Here is a 22,755-nt window from a genome sequence, read left to right on the forward strand (position 1 = left end):
AGTACAACTGGTTTCTCCTGTAAAGAAAAAATGACCCTCTCTTTGTTTTTCACCCTGCAGGTTAATAACCAGTTTTACACATATTAGCAAATTCTTTTAAGCATTTCTAACTGTAGATATGTCTGTTCTTTAAGTTCTCCCTTATACAGTTTAACATCTTTTTAGTTCTCTCATTCATTAGTTAAGTGAAACCTTAAAAAAACTGTTGCCTATAGGGTTCAACCTTAAATCTCCAAAGAACTTTTTATTATCTGATTACAGGGATATATTCAAATCAATGGATTTCATTCTAGAAGCCATATAAACAATTTGTTGTTGTTTTTTTAAATCCAGAGGGGTCTTGGAACAATCTCTTCTTCCTATATGCAAATTGATTACTCTGGTAGATTCCTTAAACATTCATTAAACTTTTCATAAAAATACCAGATCTTAAAAAAATATGCCAGATGTTTTATAAAATTGTCTTTTCCAGGAACCATCAAGTCACAGATGTAAGCAATTAAAAATCATACTTGTAATCTGACCTGTACTCCAGGCTGTAATGGCCCTAGCCAGTCAACTTTTCTAAGTGGTGCGGAATCTAATATATAAGGTGCTAGATTTTATTCTATCTTGAGATCAAAGAAGTAGAGGAAGCTAGTCTATAGATCAAGAAAGAATGCAACATGGCAGAGAAGGTAGAACTGAGAGATAGGAAAGTACTATTTCATGGGTTCCTAAAGACTATTTTGGTTTTAGTCCCTTCCTAAAACTGACTCCATTCCAGCCTTCAGATCCATGAGGCACTTCAATATACTTACATTTGTCTGTATTTTGCTTAAGTAGCTTAAATTCATTCTGGTTACTTGTAACTAAAATCTCTTAATTGATAATTATATAATTGCTTAACACTTATTATCAAAGGTACTTTAATATTTTCACTATATGGCTTTAGAATACAATTAGATGTCTAGAAGCTTTATGCAGGTGAATTTTTTAACTTAGGTAAATGCAAATTTGCATTTGGAACATACATATTACACGTAACTTGTAATTTCAATGTAATATCTGTTTTATTTAGAGACCCAATCTCTTACCAATCTTGAGCTGTGTCATTAAAAAAGTTTCATAGTTTAGCATGAAAAAGCCATTTAAACTTTTTGGATAAAATAATAGATCTTTATAATTTAGTGAGGTGTAAGAGGAAATGTGTGTGGATTTTGTCCTCAGTCCCTGGGTGAGCTTGTAACCAAAATTGGAGTGTGCCAGTTGCCACTCAAAAGCCAATAAAGAAGGAAGGTGGGTAGAAAACAATAAATGTTGCAGAGGGTATGGAGAGAAGAGACCCCTCCTATGCTGTTGGGAATGTAAACTGGTACAGCCACTATAGAGAACAGTATGGAGGTTCTTTATAAAACTAAAAATAAAGCTAACCATATGACCCTGTAATCCCATCCTGGGGCACATATTCAGAGCAAACATGATCCGAAAAGATACATGCACTCCAATGTTCATTGCAGCACTGTTTACAATAGCCAACACGTGGAAGCAACCTAAATGTCCATCAGCAGAGGAATGGATAAGATGTGGTATATACATACACAATGGAATTTTACTCAGCCATTAAAAAGAATGAGATAATGCCATTTGCAGCAATAATCGACCTAGAAAATGTCATACTAAGTGAAGTAAGTCATACAGAGAAGGAAAAATATAGTGTATGACATCCTTCTATGCAGACTCTAAAAGAAATGATACAGATGAACTTACTTTTAAAACAGACTCAGACTTCAAGAATGAACTTACAGTTGCCCAGGGGAAGGGACAGTTAGGGAGTTAGGGATGGACATGCACACAATGCTATATTTAAAGTGGATAACAAATAAAGACTTATGGTATAGCACACGGAACTCTGCTCTATGTTATGTGGCAGCCTGGATGGGAGGGGAGTTTGGGGGAGAATGGATACATGTATATATATGGCTGAGTCCCTAAACTGTTCACCTTAAACTATCATAACATTGCTAATCAACTATATCCCAATACAAAATTAAACGTGTTTTTTTTTTTTAATCACCTAAGAACAAGAAAAACAAAGCAAGTTTGGTGGAACGGTTGCTTTATTTTGGATGCTGGAAATGGCTGGGGGTGGGGGCGAGGATGAGGGACACACATATAAAGCCCGACTTACCACAACCTGACAATCAGGGAGCAAGAGCTTTTCTAGACAGAGGGACACATGCAGAAACAGCAGTTAGCTCTGACAGTCATCTTGAAATTGGTCATGTGGTGGTCTGACCAGTGTCATCTTGATTGCTTTAAATACAGTTAATCTTCAGTTCCAGGGTCAGTTTATTTCTATTTCCTTGAGACAAATTCTCAGAATGGTGGCAGCTTATGTCATGGCTACAGTCTGGTCATTTTGTAGTTAACTTCTTTTACCTGGTGGGGCTTTCCGACTCTATAATACAGCTCACAGGATATGGCTCAGAATACTTTCAATAGCTTTGGAGGAGGAACTAAAGGTTCTTGACTGCTCACTGACTAAACTGTTACTGTTTTGTCCTATTTGACTGCTTTTCTTTGCTTCTGCATCTTCTCACTTCTCTGACTAAACTTTTTCTTCAGCTGAAGTTTTCCCACAGACAACAGGCAGGCGAAGGACATGGGGAAGGAGGGGTGGTGGTGGGTAGGACCATAAGGTCCTGCTTCCCTTTATGGTTTTTTCCCCAACTTTTGATCATGCCTGCTCTAAGTTCATCAATTCCTTGGAATTTCCTGAGCAACAGAAGTATGTTATATTATTCCTAATGAGCTTCTTTCAAAAGATCAAAGTAGAGTTATGTTAATGAGGTGACAGTGTGGGACCCCTACAGAGGCTCAGGATGGGGCTGATCACCAAAAAGACCAAGTAATTAGAGGGTACTGTCGTGGTCTAGACTGTCGCCCCCCGCCCCCCGCCCCCTCCCCACCCTGCCGCCATCATATGCTGAAGCCCTAACCATTCTCATGTGACCATATTTGAAGCTTTGGACTTAAGAGAAGTAAAATGAGGTCATAAAGGTATGGTTCTAATCTAATAAAGCTGGCGTCCTTGTAAGAAGACACACCAGTGGCTGCTCTCTCCCTACGGTTGTGCACAGACACGAGGCTGCTACCACAATGAGAAGGTAGCCACGTATTACACAAACCAGGATGAGAGGCCTCACCAGAAACCAACCCAGACAGCACCTTGGTCTTAGACTTCTAGCCTCCAGAACTTTGAGAAAAAAATTTTCTGTTGTTTAAGCCACCCAGTCTGTGGCATTTTGTTACAGCGACCTTAGCTGACTAATGCAGGTGGGAATTTCAGCCCCACCCAACATCTGGGGAGGAGAGGAAGGCTGAAGATTCTCCATAAAACTTGAGTGATGAGATTCAGGAGTTTCCAGATTACACACTGAACCATGCTTCCAAGGAACACACTGAGGTACTGGAGGTGTGGTACCTCGGGAGAAGTTATGAAACCTCGGTGTCTCTCCTTAGACCTTGCCCTTTGCATTTCCTCCTTTGTGATAAACAGGAGTATGTTTTATCTGAGTTCTGTGAGTCATTCTTGCAAATTATCACACCTGAGGGCAGGGACATGGAATACCCAAATTTGTAACCAAAGTGGACAGAAGTGTGGGTAGCCTGGGGATCCAGGATTTATAAGTGGTGTTAGAAGTGAGATACCACTTCAGACAGAGTGGGCCAGAGTTCTTAAACCTGTGGAGTCTGATGGTAACTATTCTGCATTATTGTCAGAATAAGATTGAACTGTGGATGCCCAGTTGGTATCGGAATTGGAAAATAAGTGACATAAGAAATATCATCTGGTATAACATATTTTAGCAGTATTCAACATTTCGAATTACAAAGAAATAGTAAATTCATATTTGGTACTTTCATTATTCCATATTGATATTTTCTGAGGTATCTAATAATGCAATCTAATGAAAATATGGACAGCTAACTTTATGCAGTTCAAAATCAAAACATGGATTTTTTTCCATCATAGTAAATAAATCAAGTATACACTATTAAATGAAATAATAAGACTTCTTGAAAAGAATACAAACAGATACACAAATTGAACAGATACGTAACACTGAACAAATTTATTTAAGTTTATTTTTAGAATGTATGTGCATGAAATCAGATTGTACACAATAGACCAAAGGTTAACCAGAGACCAACAGAGTCATATAAAAATAATGTAAAGGAAACTGTATTGACTTTTTAAAATTAAGGCAAGTGAAATGTGGGCTCAGAATTATGTGGGTTCAGAATTAAAACTTTATGTAACTTCTGGTCACTGTATAAAGGGAGAATATGAACATCAAATTTTTGACTATTACAGTACAAAAGAGAAACCAAATTCTTTCCAAACTGCAGTAAAATTAATTCCTCTAATATAAGACCATTAAGTCTTATATTAGTCACTTATATAAAGTCACTGACAAGTTATTTAAATCCTAGAATATTTTCTCAATGTAAATTTTGGAACATTCTGAATACTTTATAAACCTTCTTTTCTGTCTTTGGAAAAACACTGAAATTCCAAGAAATTTCTGTTGCTCTAATTTTCAGAGGTTAAAATAACAAACCAAATGTATTTTTCTAGGTTAATGTAACTCAGGTACAATGGAACTAAAGGAAAATGCATAACTTTAATAAAACCAAATGTGTTATAGAAAAGGCAAGTCATAAAGTTAAACAAAAGTATAAAACTTTTGGGCTGGCCCAAAAGTTCGTTCAGGTTCTTTCATAACATTATAGAAAAACCCAAACAAACTTTTTGGCCAACCCAATACTATTAGAATCAGTTGTACAGGTTTAGTACAAGAGACCTATGTTAAAAATTTCACTGGAAAAAAACCCTTAAAGCCTTTCCTCTCTCCTGCAGTTTAAAAAGTACATCATATTCTAATTACTCAACAATTATTAACACGGCGATCTGGTTAATTTTTATACTTGCCAATGTGTTCACGGGCTATAATAAGCCTTTGAATTTGTGCTGTACCTTCATAAATCTGGAAAAAAAAAGTGGGTTAAATATATTTCATATGTAAGTCCTCAGTATTTTAGACAGTACTCTAAACTCCATTCCAATACTAAACTGAATCAAACCATACATACGGTCTATAATCTACAGTGATTCTGAAACCTGATTTTCTGAAAACCATGAAAATACATAATTTTCTAAAGATTAGTTAAAATTATTATAAGAACTCTACCAAAATTTTGGAGGACAGTCTTAAAAGGATATTAACTTTCAAAAAGTATTTGGGAAATCTAAAGTTTAATGTTGCTGAAATATTTAACCAACTTTTTTTGAGCTGTTTTAGCTAGTTGTCACCTTCAGTCATTTTCTATTCTTACTCTTAAACCTAACTTTTATTTTTTGTTCCTAAGGAACTGAGTTGCTAATGAAATAAGATGCTGGAAGGATTTGTTTTGTTCAGTTAAGTATTCCTAGAAGACAGCCCTCTCTTCCAGTTTAAGCTTCTATTTGTTCAGATGTCAGAGAAAAGTAAAAAGGTAATAATTAAAGGCTCCAGGGAAGGGAGAGCATTATCAAATAAACTTGGAACTTTGGATAAGGCACAAATTATGGTCCTCAGTTTTTTCAAATCTAAATTGAAGGGCTGCACTGTCTAAATTTCTCTCTTTAACATTCTATGATTCTACCTCTGGATTTTAAATGACTAGATTTGTCAAATAATTTCCTGGGGATTGAGGGAAGTAATGGAGGAGCTATTGGAGTAATTGAGGGAGTAATGGAGGAAGAGAAGCATGGCTTATAAATATTTAAGATACATGTGACATGAGCATTTATATCTTATTTACTAAATCACTACTATCTCTAAGTTTTCTTAACCATCAATTTAATTAAGAAGCCATTCTCCTCATGTTTTTTTACCTCCTAAATATGACCTCAAGAGTTGTCAGGTAAGATTCAAATAATTTAATTAGTTTAAGTGATATGCAAACTTTACGGAGAGCAAAGAGTGGGTTACAATTAGCTAGGATGTTAAGAATTAAAGAAGGGTTATTCAGATAAATCTACATGTCTACACTATTAGCTTTGTTAGCTCGCTCACTCAAGGCATATACTTCAAAGTAACATTCTTCTTTGTGTTAATTAGTTCTAAAAATTTAGGCTCACAGCCACTTATTATGATGATTTATTATTACCTGTGACACAAAATCTTTAATCTACCATATGATTTATGAATATTATGTTCCTTAAAAATCAACCATAATCATTTTTAACATTACCTGATAGATCTTGGCATCCCTCATTAATTTTTCTACAGGATATTCGGTATTAAATCCATTGCCTCCAAAAATCTGAACAGCATCAGAAGCTAGCTGATTTGCGATATCTCCAGCATATGCCTTTGCAATAGAGGCATAATAGGTATTTCGGTGACCAGAATCAACTTCCCAAGCTGCTCTCTGGTAGCTCATTCTAGCTAGTTCAACTTTCATTGCCATTTCAGCCAGCAAAAATGATATTCCTTGGTGCTAGAATTAAACAGAAAAAAAGTTTAAGGATATTTATTAATTTAAAATTATTTCCCCTGAAACTTTAACTTTAAAAACTAATTTCAGACTTTTAAAAAGTTAAAATCTGCATCCTCCAGTGGTAACATATTACAAAACCACAGTATAATTAACATTGGTAAAATATCATCAGCTAAACTATATACTTTATTCAAATTTGGCCAAGTTTTCCACCAATGTCCTTTCTCTGTTGTAAGATCTCATGCAGGATTCTAACTGTATTTAATTGTTATTTCTTCCTAGTCTTCCCAAAGCTGTTAGGATTCCTCAGTCTCTCCTTCTCTTTCATGACCATTGTGCACTTATGAAGAATACTGATTGGTTATATTTTGTAGAATGTCCCATAGTTTGGGTTTGCATGATGTTTTCTCAGGATTGGAATGAGGTTTTACATTTTTTATAAAAATACCACAAAAATTACATGGATCCTTCTGAGCAGCTCCTGAGATTTTTATTTATTTATTTTTTTTTTTTTCCATTTATTTTTATTAGTTGGGGGCTAATTACAATATTGTAGTGGTTTTTGCCATACATGGACATGAATCAGCCATGGACTTGCATGTGCTCCCCATCCTGAACCCCCCTCCCGCCTCCCTCCCCATCCCATCCTTCTGGGTCATCCCAGTGCACCAGCCCTGAGCACTTGTCTCATGTATCCAAGCTAGACTGGCGATCTGTTTCACACTTGATAATATACATGTTTGGATGCTGTTCTCTCAGATCATCCCACCCTTGCCTTCTCCCAGAATCCAACAGTCTGTTCTATACATCTGTGTCTCTTTTTCTGTCTTGCATATAGGGTTATCGTTACCATCTTTCTAAATTCCACATAATATGGGTTAGTATACTGTATTGGTGGTTATCTTTCTGGCTTACTTCACTCTGTATAATGGGCTCCAGTTTTATCCATCTCATTAGAACTGATTCAAATGTATTCTTTTTAATGGCTGAGTAATATTCCATTGTGTATATGTACCACAGCTTTCTTATCCATTCATCTGCTGTACAGTGCTGTGATGAACATTGGGGTACACGTGTCTCTTTCAGATCTGGTTTCCTCGGTGTGTATGCCCAGGAGTGGGATTGCTGGGTCATATGGCAGTTCTATTTCCAGTTTTTTAAGGAATCTCCACACTGTTCTCCATAGTGGCTGTATTAGGTTGCATTCCCACCAGCAGTGTAAGAGGGTTTCCTTTTCTCCACACCCTCTCCAGCATTTATTGCTTGTAGACTTTTGGATAGCAGCCATTCTGACTGGCGTGTAATGGTACCTCATTGAGGTTTTGATTTGCATTTCTCTGATAATGAGTGATGTTGAGCATCTTTTCATGTGTTTGTTAGCCATCTGTATGTCTTCTTTGGAGAAATGTTTGTTTAGCTCTTTGGCCCATTTTTTGATTCAGTCATTTATTTTTCTGGAATTGAGCTGCAGGAGTTGTTTGTATATTTGAGATTAATCCGTTGTCTGTTTCTTCATTTGCTATTATTTTCTCCCATTCTGAAGGCTGTCTTTTCACCTTGCTTATAGTTTCCTTTGTTGTGCAAAAGCTTTTAAGTTTAATTAGGTCCCATCTGTTTATTTTTGCTTTTATTTCCAATATTCTGGGAGGTGGGTCATAGAGGATCCTGCTGTGATTCATGTCGGAGAGTGTTTTGCCTATGTTCTCCTCTAGGAGATTTATAGTTTCTGGTCTTACATTTAGATCTTTAATCCATTTTGAGTTTATTTTTGTGTATGGTGTTAGAAAGTGTTCTAGTTTCATTCTTTTACAAGTGGTAGACCAGTTTTCTCAGCACCACTTGTTAAAGAGATTGTCTTTTTTTGTGCTTGCTTCGGATTTTTAAAAGAAAATTGCCATCAGTTCAGTTCAGCTCAGTCGCTCAGTCATGTCTGACTCTGCTACCCCATGAATCACAGCACGCCAGGCCTCCGTGTCCATCACCAACTCCCGGATATTACTCAAACTCATGTCCATCGAGTCTGTGATGCCATCCAGCCATCTCATCCTCTGTCGTCCCCTTGTCCTCCTGCCCCCAAATCCCTCCCAGCATCAGGGTCTTTTCAAATGAGTCAACTCTTCGCATGAGGTGGCCAAAGTATTAGAGTTTCAGCTTCAGCACCAGTCCTTCCAATGAACACCCAGGACTGATCTCCTTTAGGATGGACTGGTTGGATCCCCTAGCAGTCCAAGGGACTCTCAAGAGTCTTCTCCAACACTACAGTTCAAAAGCATTAATTCTTTAGTGCTCAGCTTTCTTCACAGTCCAACACTCACATCCATACATGACTACTGGAAAAACAAAAGCCTTGACTAGATGGACCTTTGTTGGCAAAGTAATGTCTCTGCTTTTTAATATGCTATCTAGGTTGGTCACACCTTTCCATCCAAGGAATAAGCATCTTTTAATTTCATAGCTGCAATCACCATCTGCAGTGATTTTGGAGCCCAAAAAAATAGTCAGCCACTGTTTCCCCATCTATTTCCCATGAAGTGATGGAACTAGATGCCATGATCTTAGTTTTCTGAATGTTGAGCTTTAAGCCAACTTTTTCACTCTTCTCTTTCACATTCATCAAGAGGCTTATTAGCTCCTCTTCACTTTCTGCCATAAGGGTGGTGTCATCTGCATATCTGAGGTTATTGATATTTTTCCTGGCGATCTTGATTCCAGCTTCTGCTTCTTCCAGTCCAGTGTTTCTCATGATGTACTGTGCATATAAGTTAAATAAGCAGGGTGACAACCTACAGCCTTGACATACTCCTTTTCCTATCTGGAACCAGTCTGTTGTTCCATGTCCAGTTCTAACTGTTGCTTCCTGACCTGCATATAGGTTTCTCAAGAGGCAGGTCAGGTGGTCTGGTATTCCCAAATAATGTGGCACTATTATCAGGTGCTGATGGGCAGATGACAAGGACAAATAAAAGATGTTTTTTATCCTCTAGATGTTCATAATCAAACAGGGAAAGTGTTAGTCACTCAATTGTGTCCAACTCTTTGTGACCTCATGGACTGTAGCCCACCAGGGTCATCTGTCCATGGCATTCTCCAGGCAAGAATACTGGAATGGTATGCCATGTCCTTCTCCAGAGAATGTCTCCAACCCAGGGATCAAACAAAGGTCTCTTACATTGCAGGCAGTTTCTTTACCATCTGAGCCACCAGGGAAGCCTAATCAACTAGGAGACTTAGACAAATATTTTCAATAGGAGACAGTAAGTCATCTGTGAGTTATATGGCCAAGATATGTTATAGAATGGAACTATGTCCACCATACCTTGATATGTGAAAGTTTCAAATATGAAGTATGCTTACAACTTTGGAAAAATATATTCTTGACCCCAAAAGAGCAGAGTACACATTCTATTTAAAGAGTTAATGAAACATTCTACATGATAGATAACATGTCAGACCACAAAAAAAGTCTCAATAAGGGTAACAAGGTTGAAATCATGTCAAATGTCTTTTCTGACCACAGTGGTAGAAACTATAAATGAAAAACAGAAACAATCCTGTAAAAAACACAAAAAATGTGGAATGTAAACAACATTCTATTAAAAAAAAAAAAAATGGATCTCTTAAGAAATCAAAGAGGAAACTAAAAAAAATACCTGGAGACAAATGAAAACAGAAACATAATATTCCAAAATCTATGGGGCATAACAAAGGCAGTTCTAAGATGGAAGTTTATAGCAATTCAGGCCTGCAATACTATTTGTTGAGAAGTTCACAGTGAAAAATATAAGTGCTAGAAGTATAAAGGTTTCCAAATAGAAATTTACTTCTTGGGCGGAGCTTACATGCTAGTGAGGCAGTAAAGACAGACAGTAGACAAAAGCATACATGATACAATGTTGGGCAGTGCTAAGAGCTATGAAGAAAAAAAAGTGAGATCTTCCCAGGTGGCACTAAGTGGTAAAGAATCAGCCTGCCAATGTGGCAGACACAAGTGATACAGGTTCGATCCCTGGGTTGGAAAGATCCCCTGGAGAAGGAAATGGCAACCCACTCCAGTATTCTTGCCTGGAAAATCCCATGGACAGAGGAGCCTGGCAGGCTACAGTCCATGGCATCACAAAGAGTCAGACACGACTGAGCACACACACATCAGTCACAGTCATCATTATATCAAGTGTTTCAGGTGTTATTTTACACAGGGTAATCAAGGGTACATTCTTTAATGAAATGAATGAGGAAGTGGATATCTGCCAGGGGAAGTAAATGTAAAAACAACAACAAAAGGTCAGTGTGGATGACAGAAGATCAGTGCAAGTACTCTGGATTTCGATCTGAGTGTGATGAGAAGATACTGAAAGAATTTTGAGCATAAGGTGGTTAAAAAAGGAGACATAAGTATATTTCTTTCTAAGTATATCTTATTTCAGTCTCAAGTCCCAAACAGTATTTCTCCTCGTCCATTTTCCCACCAAGAAATGGAAATCATGGGGAAAAGATATTGCCTACTAGCAATAATAATCAATACAAATGATAGTTACTCACAAGGGATTCTTTCATATCATCCCAAACTACTCCAACTTTAACCTGGATGGAGGATTTTGACTAGACAAAGGAATAGGCAGTTATTGTCTACTATTAAGAGATTTTATCATCCAGTAATTTGTTATCAGTGTTCCTAGTTTTACTTATTGATAAGAAAAAGTACCATCCTCTGTTTTTGTCAGTTTTCTTTACCCACAGCAAATTAAGCACTATGAGGATAGTGACAGTGTTCTCTTGAAGAAAGAAGTAGTAATAACAACAATGATAAACATGGGAGTGAACAGGAGAGCTCTGATTAGAATACTATACTCAATGTCCCTTAAAACTAAAAAAAAGAAAAAATCTTTTTTTTTTTAAGTAACAGACCAGCTATGTATAAATCAGCTGCTTAATATCTCCTTTGTTTAGCTTAGAAAAGTAGTAAGCAAAAAGACAGACTTACTATACTTAACAGTAAGAGCCATGAGGGAAAAGTATCATTCTGCAGATAGTAAAAATACAAAAAAGAATCTTTAGAGTCTGTAAGAAAAGGAACATAAAAGATTCCATTTTGAGTTGAAAATAGCCAGAAGAATATCAGACAGTTGGTGAGAAGGACCTGAAAATGATTTATCTGTTTATGATTAAACTAAACTAACATTTAATAATAAGCATACATTTCACTAATCTGTATACATATAGCTCTGGTGACATAAATGAGCTAATATAGACTCTCTTTCTGTCCACAAACACAAAGAAATGCTTGATTTAAAAACAAAAGGGGGCTTCCCTCGTGTCTCAGTGGTAAAGATTCTGCCTGCTAATGCAGGAGACATAGGTTTAATCCCTGGTCCAGGTAGATCCCTCATGCCATGGAACAACTAACCAAGTGTGCCACAAATATTGGGCCTGTGCTCTCAAGCCCAGGAGCTGCAACTATTGAGCCCACGTGCCAACTGTTGAAACCTCTGCCACACAACAAGAGAAGTCACTCCAATGAGAAGCCTGCTTACCACAACTGAGAGAGTGGACCCTGCTCACTGCAACGAGAGAAAAGCTCACAAGTAGAGCAACAAAGACCCAACACAGCCAATAAATAAAGTTATTTAAAAAATAAAAGCAAAATAAAACAACTCAAAGGAAAGAAACAAATCTCCAAGGGCCTCCAAAAATTTAATCCTGATTGAGAAGCAATGACATGGGGAAGGAAAAAAATCAGACTGAGATCTGAGTCTAACGTGATAGGAGTTGGAGTTTTAATGAACAAAGAACAGGAGATAGATGTGAGAATGAAAAAGATGAGGGGCTGAAATTGAGATTCGCTGCCTATAAGAACTCCTCTTTCCAAAGGAAGAACTAAAAGTCTTAGCTCATCAAGGCAAGAAGACCACAAAGAAGCTTCTTTCTTGCCCAAGACTCTGTCTGGGAGATTTAAAAAAGGAATCTCTTACAAAAAAAAAAAAACAACAAAAAAAAGGAATCTCTTTTAAGCATGTAATCAATGTATACAGCTGTGGTATAGGATTTTACAAGTGGAGAAATTCATGTGGGAAAAACAGCTCTAAGAATACTGAAACCTCTGGGCTACCTGATAAAAGTACAAAAACGTACAAAAACTGGTCTCTTGGATACTTCCACAATGCATTGAAGGAAACTAATGAATGCTGCTGCAGATAAGCTTATAAGCAAAAATTAAGACAGGAAATAACTGGTCATAACAGAGAGATCAGATGCAGTAGACCAAAAAAACAGCCACCCTAAGATGCTGGGAGGGATTGGGGGCAAGAGGAGAAGGGGATGGCAGAGGATGGGATGCTGATGGCATCACCGACTCAATGGGCATGAGTTTGAGTAAACTCTGGGAGTTGGTGATGGACAGGGAGGCCTGGCGTGCTGCAATTCATGGGGTGGCAAAGAGTAGGACACGACTGAGCGACTGAACTGAACTGAACTGAAGAACTTGAAGTAACAGAAAAAAATCAGAAAGTGACTATAACTGAAGCTTTATATAATTAAAAAGATAAAAAAGGAGAAAGAGAAGCTATGTTGAAAAACCAGGCCACCATAAAAGAAAGGGTAGAAATGAAAAAGAACCAAACATAAATTCTATAAATGAAAAAAGTCATTAAATGGATTGAAGAGGAGATTAGACATAGGGTTAAAAAAAAAAACTGAAAAGCAAATCTGAGAAAGTTATCTAGATTATAGCAAAAATAAATTACATAATTGAGATTGAGATACAGAAGTGTACTAATCCAAGTTTCATCTATAGAACACAAATTGTTACTGCACTGGTTCATGATACACAAAGTGAGAGTAAGCATTTGTAACAATTTGATAGTGTGACTTTCTTATATTTTAAAAAAATAATGGTCCACAGTTGACTGAAAATTAAAACCTATCTTCCACCAGACAGTTGAGAACCACTGACACACAGGGATAGAAATAGGGAGCGTCCCTTGTGCAACCAATAGTTACAGAAGGAGTTACAGAAGAGAATACAGACAATGGGGAAGCATAAATGTTTGAAAAGATAATATTAAAAAAGTTCTTGAGAATTGCCTGGCAATCCAGTTGTTAAGATTCTTGAGTTTTCACTGCCCCAAGGGCCCAGGTTCAATCCCTGGTTGGGGAATTAAGATCCCACAATACATGCTGTGTAGCCAAAAAACAACACTAACAAATAGTACTAAAATTATTTGATTATTTGATAAGCAAGAAGACATGAGAAGTAACATGGATTAACAGCATGAAATGGAACCCTGGATCTCTGATTTCTAAATTGTATGTCCTTGGACAAATTATTTATTCTAAACTGCAGCTTCCTGGTCTTTAATGGAAATTGTAGTACAAACAAAAAAGAGTGTACTGATGGAATTAGATAATACAGGCAGTTAAATATTAGCTGTTCTTTTTTCTTCTTAATTAACATAAATCCCAAAGCAGACAACAGATATTAATAGTAGCAGCGTCTAAAGAAAATCTACTCTTGGGACTTACCTCGTGGTCCAGAGGCTAAGACTCCACATTCCCAATGCAAGGGGCTGGAGTTCAATCCTTGGTCAGATAATTAGATCCTACATGCTGCAACTAAGACCTGGTGCAGCCAAATAAATTTTTATATATACATATACATATATGCAAAGGTATTCTTAAAACCCACCCTGACACTTCCACTTCACATTATCTTCTTGCTACCAAAGCAGAAATAAACTATTTTTTATTTAAAAGATAGTTTTCAAATATTAAGTGAAAATGAATGGTTTTACATTTGAACAAAACAACTATAGTATTAAAATTACCTCTACAAGCAGCTTTCCAAAAGTTTTTCTCTCCAGGGCATACTTGGTAGCTTCATCCAAAGCTCTCTGTGCTAGTCCCACAGCACCGGCTGCTACCTAGCAATACATTTTACAAAGCGGAAGTTCATGTTGTCTTTAAAACACACACATAATGGCTACTTGCCTAAAATCTAAGTTAAAGTTTGTACAAAGAGAAGCCGACCTATACCTTAAGGCAATAAAGGGTGGGGGAAATGACAAGCATTTAAATTTATATTTTATATGAATTAAAGGTTAATGGAAGGCATTTTTAAGGCACAGGATCATAGCCTAGAGATAAATCATTTTTTCTGTTTAACAGGGGAAAGCTTCTCACGGGAAATATTCTTAATGAGTGAGGCAAGAGGAATGAGTACACATTAGCAGGAATGATTAAATTAAGTGTGAAATGCTTTTTTGTAAATCTAACAACTACAGTAATTTTGCTTTTATTAAAATAATTTCTGTAATAGCAAGAATGTTGAAGAATTCTAAAAAAAAAACAAAACCAAAAACCCTCCATCTTTAATAAAAGCAGATATTTAAAAAGAAATACAGACCAAGCAAACAATGTTAAAACCAAATTATTCAATATAATAAATGAAATCTCCTATAAAGGTTATTAAGTCATCTTACTTACTGGTGGTCTGGTTTTATCAAATGCTCCCATTGCAATTTTGAAACCAGCTCCCTCACCAATCAAAACATTTTCCTTAGGCACTCTCACATCTTCAAAGACAATTCCTCTTGTATCTGAACATCGCTGGCCCATATTTAATTCCTAATAAGGAAAACAATATATAGTATGAAACATACTTTGAGCTAGCATAAATTATTGCTTAAAGCACTGTTGAAGACTTTAAGATTTTCTGCAATTGCCTTATATGGAGGTGGACAAACTATGGCCTGCAAGGCCTGTTTTCTAAATATAGCTTTACAGAACTACAGTCACACCTATTCATTTACATATTCTCTGTGGCTACTTTCTTGCTACAAAGGCAGAACTGAGTATTTGTGACAGAGACCATGTGGCCCTCAAAATCTAAAATACTTAAGTATGCTACATCTTTAAAAAAAAAGTTTATGAAACCCTCATCTAAAACAACGTTTCACAAACTCTGAAACTGTTGGCTACAAATTGTCACTTACCTGTCAATGACAAATGGCACTTGCTGAGAGCATCTGCCAGTGACTGAACAACAAGGGCAGTCGCCATTTGCCTTTGCAGAGATTGAACCCTGAGCTGCTGCAGCTGCTGACCTTCAACACCTCCTGAGGGAGTTCAGGGTGGAATGAGGCACTGTGCTCCAGGCAATCTGGCAGAACAGGTCTTTAGATCTGTGCTGTGTGCTAAGTCATTTAGTCATGTCCGACTCTTTGCAACCCCATGGACTGGACTGTAGCCGGCCAGGCTCCTCTGCCCATGGGGATTCTCCAGGCAAGAATACTGAAGTGGGTTAGCCTATCCCCTCGCCAGGGGATCTTCCCGACCCAGGAATTGAACCCGGGTCTCCTGCATTGCAGGTGGATTCTTTACCAGCTGAGCTACCAGGGAAGCCCTGGTAAAGACATACCAGTTCTTTAGATAGTTGGATATTTTCAGGAACTGATTTCATGATCCCACAGACTCTCCTGGGAAACTTAACAGTCCTATTAAGCCACTCCTCCTTCCCATTTCCCTCTGGTGGCTCAGACATTAAAGAATCTGCCCACAGTACAGGAGACCTGGGTTTAATCCCTGAGTCAAGATCTCCTGGAGAAGGGAATGGCTAGAAAATCACTAAATCCCTTCATGGTGACATTAGCTTCTTGGGACTAGCAGAAAACCTCCTGTAAAGTAAGCACTTGATTGCACTGAACTACCCCTTCACCAAAATCTTATATATTAACGTTCCCTGACTGCCTCTTTGGAGCAGTCTCTCAGAACTATCTGAGGTCCTGTCTCATGGGCTGCAGTCCTCATTTTGCCCCAAATAAAACTTAACTCACAACTCTCAAGTTGTTCGTCTTTTTTAGTCAACAAAACCAACAGTAGTCTAAAGTCTACATGTACATATTACCCACAAAGACAGATTTCACTGTATGTTTGAAGACTATCTTTTTACCACAAATGTCAGTAAAAGCATTTAACATAATTTGCTTTGGAACATTTAATTTTAGTTTAATAGAGCTAGCAATGTACTGGGTAAAAGTTGAACTTCTATTAACATTTATCTCCACTTCTGAGAATTAGGTGTTCTGGCATAGAATTTACATATAGAAAAATTAACTCTTCTAACACATACATTTCTAATAGTTTAGACAGATGTATATATGTTAACTATTACCACAATGAAGATATTTCAGCATGCCTAAAAGTTCCCTCGTACTCTCTTAGTCAATTCCCTTACTCTACTCCCAATCCCAAGAAATCACAAATCTGATTTTGTCCGTAAGTTTTTCCTTTTCCAGAATGTCATATAAATGGAATAAGGTCATCCTTCTGTATCTGACTTTTCACTTAGCAGAGTGCTTTTAAGATTCATCCATGTTGCTGCTGATCAGTATTTCAGAGTAGCATTCCCCTATATGGATGTACCATATATCCTTTATCTACTCACCAGCTGATGGACATCCCCCACTGCCCTGCCACTCCCAAGTTTTCAGCAATTATAAATGAAGCTGCTATAAACATAGGTCCTTGTTTTTATTTCTCTTGGATAAATATTTAGGAGTGTGAGTATCTGGTAAGTGCATGTTTAAATTGATAAGAAATTGCCAGGGACATGAAAAGATACTTATCATCACTAATTATTAGAGAAATGGCAATGTAAACTACAATGGGTACCTCACACTGGTCAGAACGGCCATCATTAAAAAGTCTACAAATAAACTGACACAGCCACTATGGAAAACGGTATGGAGATTCCTTAAAAAACTAGGAATAAAACCACCATATGACCCAGCAATCCCACTCCTAGGCATATACTCTGAGAAAACTAAAACTGAAAAAGAATACACATGTATTCCATTGTTCATTTTCTGCACTATTCACAATAGCTAGAACATGGAAGCAACCTAGATGTCCATCAACAGATGAATGGATAAAGAAGTTGTGGTACATATACACAATGGAATATTACTCAGCCATAAAAAGGAACACATTTGAGTCAGTTCTAATGAGGTGGATGGACCTACAGCTCATTATACAGAGTGAAATAAGTCAGAAAGAGGAAGATAAATACTGTAAAGATAAATATAGTATACTATATATGTATACTAATACATATATACAGAATCTAGAAAAGTGGTACTGAAGAATCAGCAGTGGAGAAACAGACATAGAGAATAGACTTATGGACATGAGGAAAGGTGAGGAGAGGGTGAGATGTATGCAGAGAGTGACAAGGAAACTTACATTACCATATAAAAAATAGAGAGCCAAGGGGCACTTGCTGTATGTCTCAGGAAACTCAAACAAGGGCTCTGTATCTACCTAGAGGGGTGGAATGGGGAGGGAGATGGGTGGGAGGTTCAAAAGGGAGGGGATATATGTATACCTATGGCTGATTCATGTTGAGGTTTGACAGAAAACAACAGAATTCGGTAAAGCAATTATCCTTCAATTAAAAAATAAATAAATAAAAGTCTACAAATAATGCGGGAGAGGGTGTGGAGAAAAGGAACCCTCTTACACTGTTGATCGGAATATAAATTGGTGCTACCACTACGGAAAGCAGTATGAAAGCAAAAATGTTAGTCATTCAGTTGTGTCCAACTCTTTGCAACCCATAGCCCACCAGGCTCCTCTGTCCATGGAATTCTCCAGGCAAGAATACTGGAGTGGATAGCCATTCCCTTCTCCAGGGGCTCTTCCAGACCCAGGGATTGAACCTGGGTCTCCTGCATTGCAGGCAGATTCTTTACCATCTAAGCCACCAGGGAAGCCTAGAAAACAGTATGGAGGTTCTTCAAAAAAACAAAAATAGGGTTACCATATAATCCAACAATTCCACTCTTGGACAAAACTATAATTTGAAAAGATACATGTACCCCTATGTTACTAGTGGCACTATATACAATAGGTGAGACATGAACCCAACCTAAAGAAGATGTGGTATATATACACAATTGAATATTCCTCAGCCATAAAAAGAATGAAATAATGCCATTTGCAGTAACTTAGATGGTCTTAGAGATTATCATACTAAGTGAAGTAAGTTAGAAAAAGAAAGGCAAATACAATACGATATCACCTATATATGGAATCTTGGAATAGGAAATAGCAACTCAATCCAGTATTCTTGCCTGGAAAATCTTATGGACAAAGGAGCCTGGCAGGCTATATAGTCCATGGGGGTCACAAGAGTTGGATGTGACTGAGCACATATGTGCAATCTAAAATACATGACAAATGAACATATCGACAAGACAGACACAGACTCCCAGACACAAAGAACAGACTTGTGGTTACCAAGGTGGGTGGTGAGAGAGGGAAGGATTGAGAGTTTGGGATTAGCAGATGTAAACTAATATATACAGAATGGATAAACAACAAGGCCTATAGCACAGGGAACTGTATTCAATATCCTGTGATAAACCATAATGGAAAAGAATATGAAAAATATATATATATAACTGAATCACCCTTCTGTACAGCAGAAATTAACCCAACATTATAAATCAACTATACTTCAATGATATATATGTGTGTGTATATATATATATATGTGTGTGTGTATATATATATATGAAAAAAGAAATTGCCAAGATAGTTATATCCCCTCAATGTTTTGTTTTAAAAATTTTCAAACCAACAGAAGAATTGCAAGAGGAGTAAAATGAATATCTATATACCTTTGCCTAGATTCACCAATTTTGGCATATTTGCTTTATTTCTGTGTTTTGTATGTATGTATAACTATTAGCCATAGCATTATTTGTTGAATTATTTGAGAGGAAGTTGTAGATACCATGACCCTTTTTAAGAAAAAAATATAATATGGTTTTTAATAAGCAGCATGAGAAGCAGGAGCAATGGGAATATAGGCAAACTGTAAACATATAGAATTGTATATGCATACAAATTGTATACAATTTGGCCACTCTTTCAAATGACTTGAAATGACTATTCTCAACTTAAAAATCTTCAGGAAGGATTATTTTACCCGATAACATCAAATGCAGCTTTATTTCTATTGCAACTTAATGCAAACAAAATGTTTTCAATAAAGGAAACTGAAATTAGTAATTTTTAAATTTATAGTTAAAAAAATATTGGAGGCATTAGTCACTATAAGTACACATTTACCTTTCTTCCAATCTGTACTCCTGGGGTGTCTGCTTCCACAATAAAGCCAGTAAAGGCTTTACTAGCAGGAGCCTTAGGATCCGGATCAGAACGAGCCAATAAAAAATACCTAATAAACATGATGATAAAGATAATGGTATCAACAGATAACAACATACAACATGTGATGACTCCCATCTCAGTTAATCCTGCCAACAATCACAATTATTATTATCACCATTTTATAGAAGAAATGAAGCATCAGAAAGATTTAAAAGCTTGCCCAGGTCATAATCTTATGATGTGGCAGAGCTAGTATTTCAACCCACATCTACTTCTTATCTATTAATAATATGGAATTTAACTTTTTATTGTTGTTTGACAAGTAAAAATGCCTCATATCAAGATAACATAAAGTATGTATGTGTTGGAACTGTCACTTTTTCTTTCCCAAAACTAGTTTAAGTATTTAAGGGACAAGCTATTTAGAAAAGTAGGGCAAATGGGGCTGCCTATGAAGAGCAATGAGATAGAGACCCCCATGGTCTGACTACTGTCCTCTTTATGCAGCAAAATCAGAGTTTCTGTTATAGTTGAATTATTATGAATATCTGCTACATTTTCTCTTCAGAAGAATCTTTCCCAGAAAGATTTAAAAATGCAACATGAGGAGAAAAGGCAAAAACATCCAAATATCCATGTAACCCATGTTCTAAATAGCCTGCAATAGGAGAATTTTTTAAAAATTCCTTAAACAAGAAATTTATTTTCTGTGCTTAAAACTAATAAACTATCACTCATTCTACAGTTTTACTTAATAGTTTAAAAAAATAATAAAAACTCTTTTCCAGTCTCATATTTTACCTAATTTGTCTTATTACATGATTCGTTGTACTTAATGAATTCTTACAGTTGTGAAAGTTTCTAATTGCACTGGATTTCTCTCAACTTGTTACACTGTAATCATTTCTTCATTTTTTTATTACTTGATATTATGATAACTTAAAGATAATGATATATAGCAATCCATAATGTTGGACACTCATAAAGTGATGGGCATATTTAAAATAGACAGTAAATTCACTCTCAGGAATAATGCTTTTCTTGCCAAAAAATAATGCTGAAAGAGCACACATATATATATTGAATCAGAATTTTTGCAGACAAGGAAAGATAGTCCATTTTTAGTTCATTTTTCCAATCAGCAGAGAGTCCTTCCTCTATAAGCTTCTATTTATATACTTGTAATGATGAGTAAATACATTTTTCCCATGACAACTTACATATTGGATAGAACCACTATCGAAATGCTTATCCTTATGCTGAGTTATACTCTACATTTGTCTCACTTTCACCCATTTATTCTAAACTGGCTTTCTGAAGCAAATGTATGCACCTAGTCTTCTTTGTATGAGACATTATTTCAAAAATTTTTAAATTCTTTGAATACAAATCTAATTCCTTTATTCTTTACAGGACATGTTTTCCACCTTCACTCTAATGAAGAACACTTACTTGCTTCTGAATTTATTCTATTTTGTCAATGCCTGTCTTAAAAAGTGTTCCCTAGAACTGCTGCTATTTTTTCCTGCTTGTTTAACGCTATACTTCAGCAAGAAACTACATTCACTTCTTAAAGGCAGATACATTGGACGGTTGATTCCTATTGACCCTTTGTTCATATATTTTTTCACAAATAGTGCCATCAAATATGTTTTCCTTCAACATTTTATATTTATACAAGTGATTTTATGACACTTTGTTGAACTTCATGTCACTATTTTTGAACTTACATATTTGGGCCTTTTAGATTTTATTAAAGTAATACTCTGTACATTCTAAAAGATAATGCTTATCATTCAGGATTAGAGAGATGTGCTGTACCAGTGACTTTCCTTTTTCCCTCGGAGTCTTAGGGGAATGGTTCCAAGGAGGTTCTGGTGCAGAGTATTGGGAGTAGGTGTAGTGAGCCAAGTAGATGGAGCTCTAGATTTCCTAATTAGATTCAACCAGAGCAGGTGTTCTTGTTTAACTTTATTTTACAAATTAAACTTCTGAGACAATTTGAAGAAACAGCTCAGGACTTAGAACTTTTAAAAATTACTGAATTATTTATAATCTTTTATGGACCATCCAGTTCCATGAATAAAATTTATCTTAATTGTGGTGGTTTAATAACAAAGGAAAGGAGAGGGGGAGATTCTGAATATGAGGTAATGAAGAAACAATGTACAGAGATGTTTTAAACAACATACCAATTAGCTTTTCCTCCATTGGTTATCCACATCTTCTGACCATTAATAATATACTCATCTCCTTTCTTTTCTGCTTTGGTTTTTATACCAGCTACATCAGAGCCTGCTACAGGTTCTGTTACACAATAGGCCTTGAATATATGGAAAAAAGGAAATAAATAAATGTTAATTATTAAATTATGAACATTTAGAACCAGAAAGGTATCTTATTTTTTATACCAATAATTTTAAATATTTTAAAGTATGTAAAAATAAAATGTTCTTACAGAATCAAACTGTTTAAATGTAAAAACATTTAATATGTAATTTAAAACTAGATGTAGGATTATTGTTGTTCAGTTGCCAAGTCATATCCAACTCCTTGCGACTCCATGAACTGCAGCACGCTAGGCTTCCCTGTCCTTCACTATGAAGGATACCAATAAACTATGTCAAAAATTAAAATGTTAGGTATCTTCAACCAAGTTAAAATTCAATTTCACATGAACTCATTCATTCAAACATGTACTGAGCAGTATCTACTATTTACCAGATTATAAAGGAGGAGATGAAAATATCTTGTCTTCAAAATTTTTACAATTTAACAGTGGAGATGAATACTATAGAATACTGCACTTTAATTACATATCTAAGTATTATAGTCATACATAAAGGGCTTAAAAAACTATCTTTAGTTTTAGGGTGTCCAGAAAGCTTCCAGACGTGATGCTTAAATTAAGTCTCAAAAAATGAAAAGGAATACTTAGAGGATAATCAGATTCTACAACATGTATACTCTGTGCATGTAAAGGAATGGTAGAAAATTAATCTGGGAAGAAAGGAAAGGAACAGATGACAAAAAACACTTTTATTACACTAAGTT

At 36.2% G+C, this 22,755-nt stretch overlaps 1 protein-coding gene across 1 annotated transcript in view; it reads right to left on the reverse strand.

Annotated features, from left to right (window-relative positions):
* Positions 1-4,103: 4,103 nt before the first annotated feature.
* The window catches only part of ACADM (acyl-CoA dehydrogenase medium chain), a 34,947-nt gene continuing 16,295 nt past the window's right edge, over positions 4,104-22,755 (reverse strand). The window contains exons 7-12 of the mRNA XM_061121604.1: positions 21,894-22,024; positions 19,660-19,768; positions 15,010-15,150; positions 14,352-14,447; positions 6,283-6,531; positions 4,104-5,033 (exon numbers count right to left, since the gene is read on the reverse strand). Coding sequence (XP_060977587.1) covers positions 4,962-5,033; positions 6,283-6,531; positions 14,352-14,447; positions 15,010-15,150; positions 19,660-19,768; positions 21,894-22,024 — 798 coding nt within the window. The 3' untranslated portion in view covers positions 4,104-4,961. The remainder of the gene's footprint in view (positions 5,034-6,282; positions 6,532-14,351; positions 14,448-15,009; positions 15,151-19,659; positions 19,769-21,893; positions 22,025-22,755) is intronic.

This window comes from Dama dama, chromosome 20 (genome assembly GCF_033118175.1).
Source record: "Dama dama isolate Ldn47 chromosome 20, ASM3311817v1, whole genome shotgun sequence".
Taxonomy (NCBI): domain Eukaryota; kingdom Metazoa; phylum Chordata; class Mammalia; order Artiodactyla; family Cervidae; genus Dama; species Dama dama.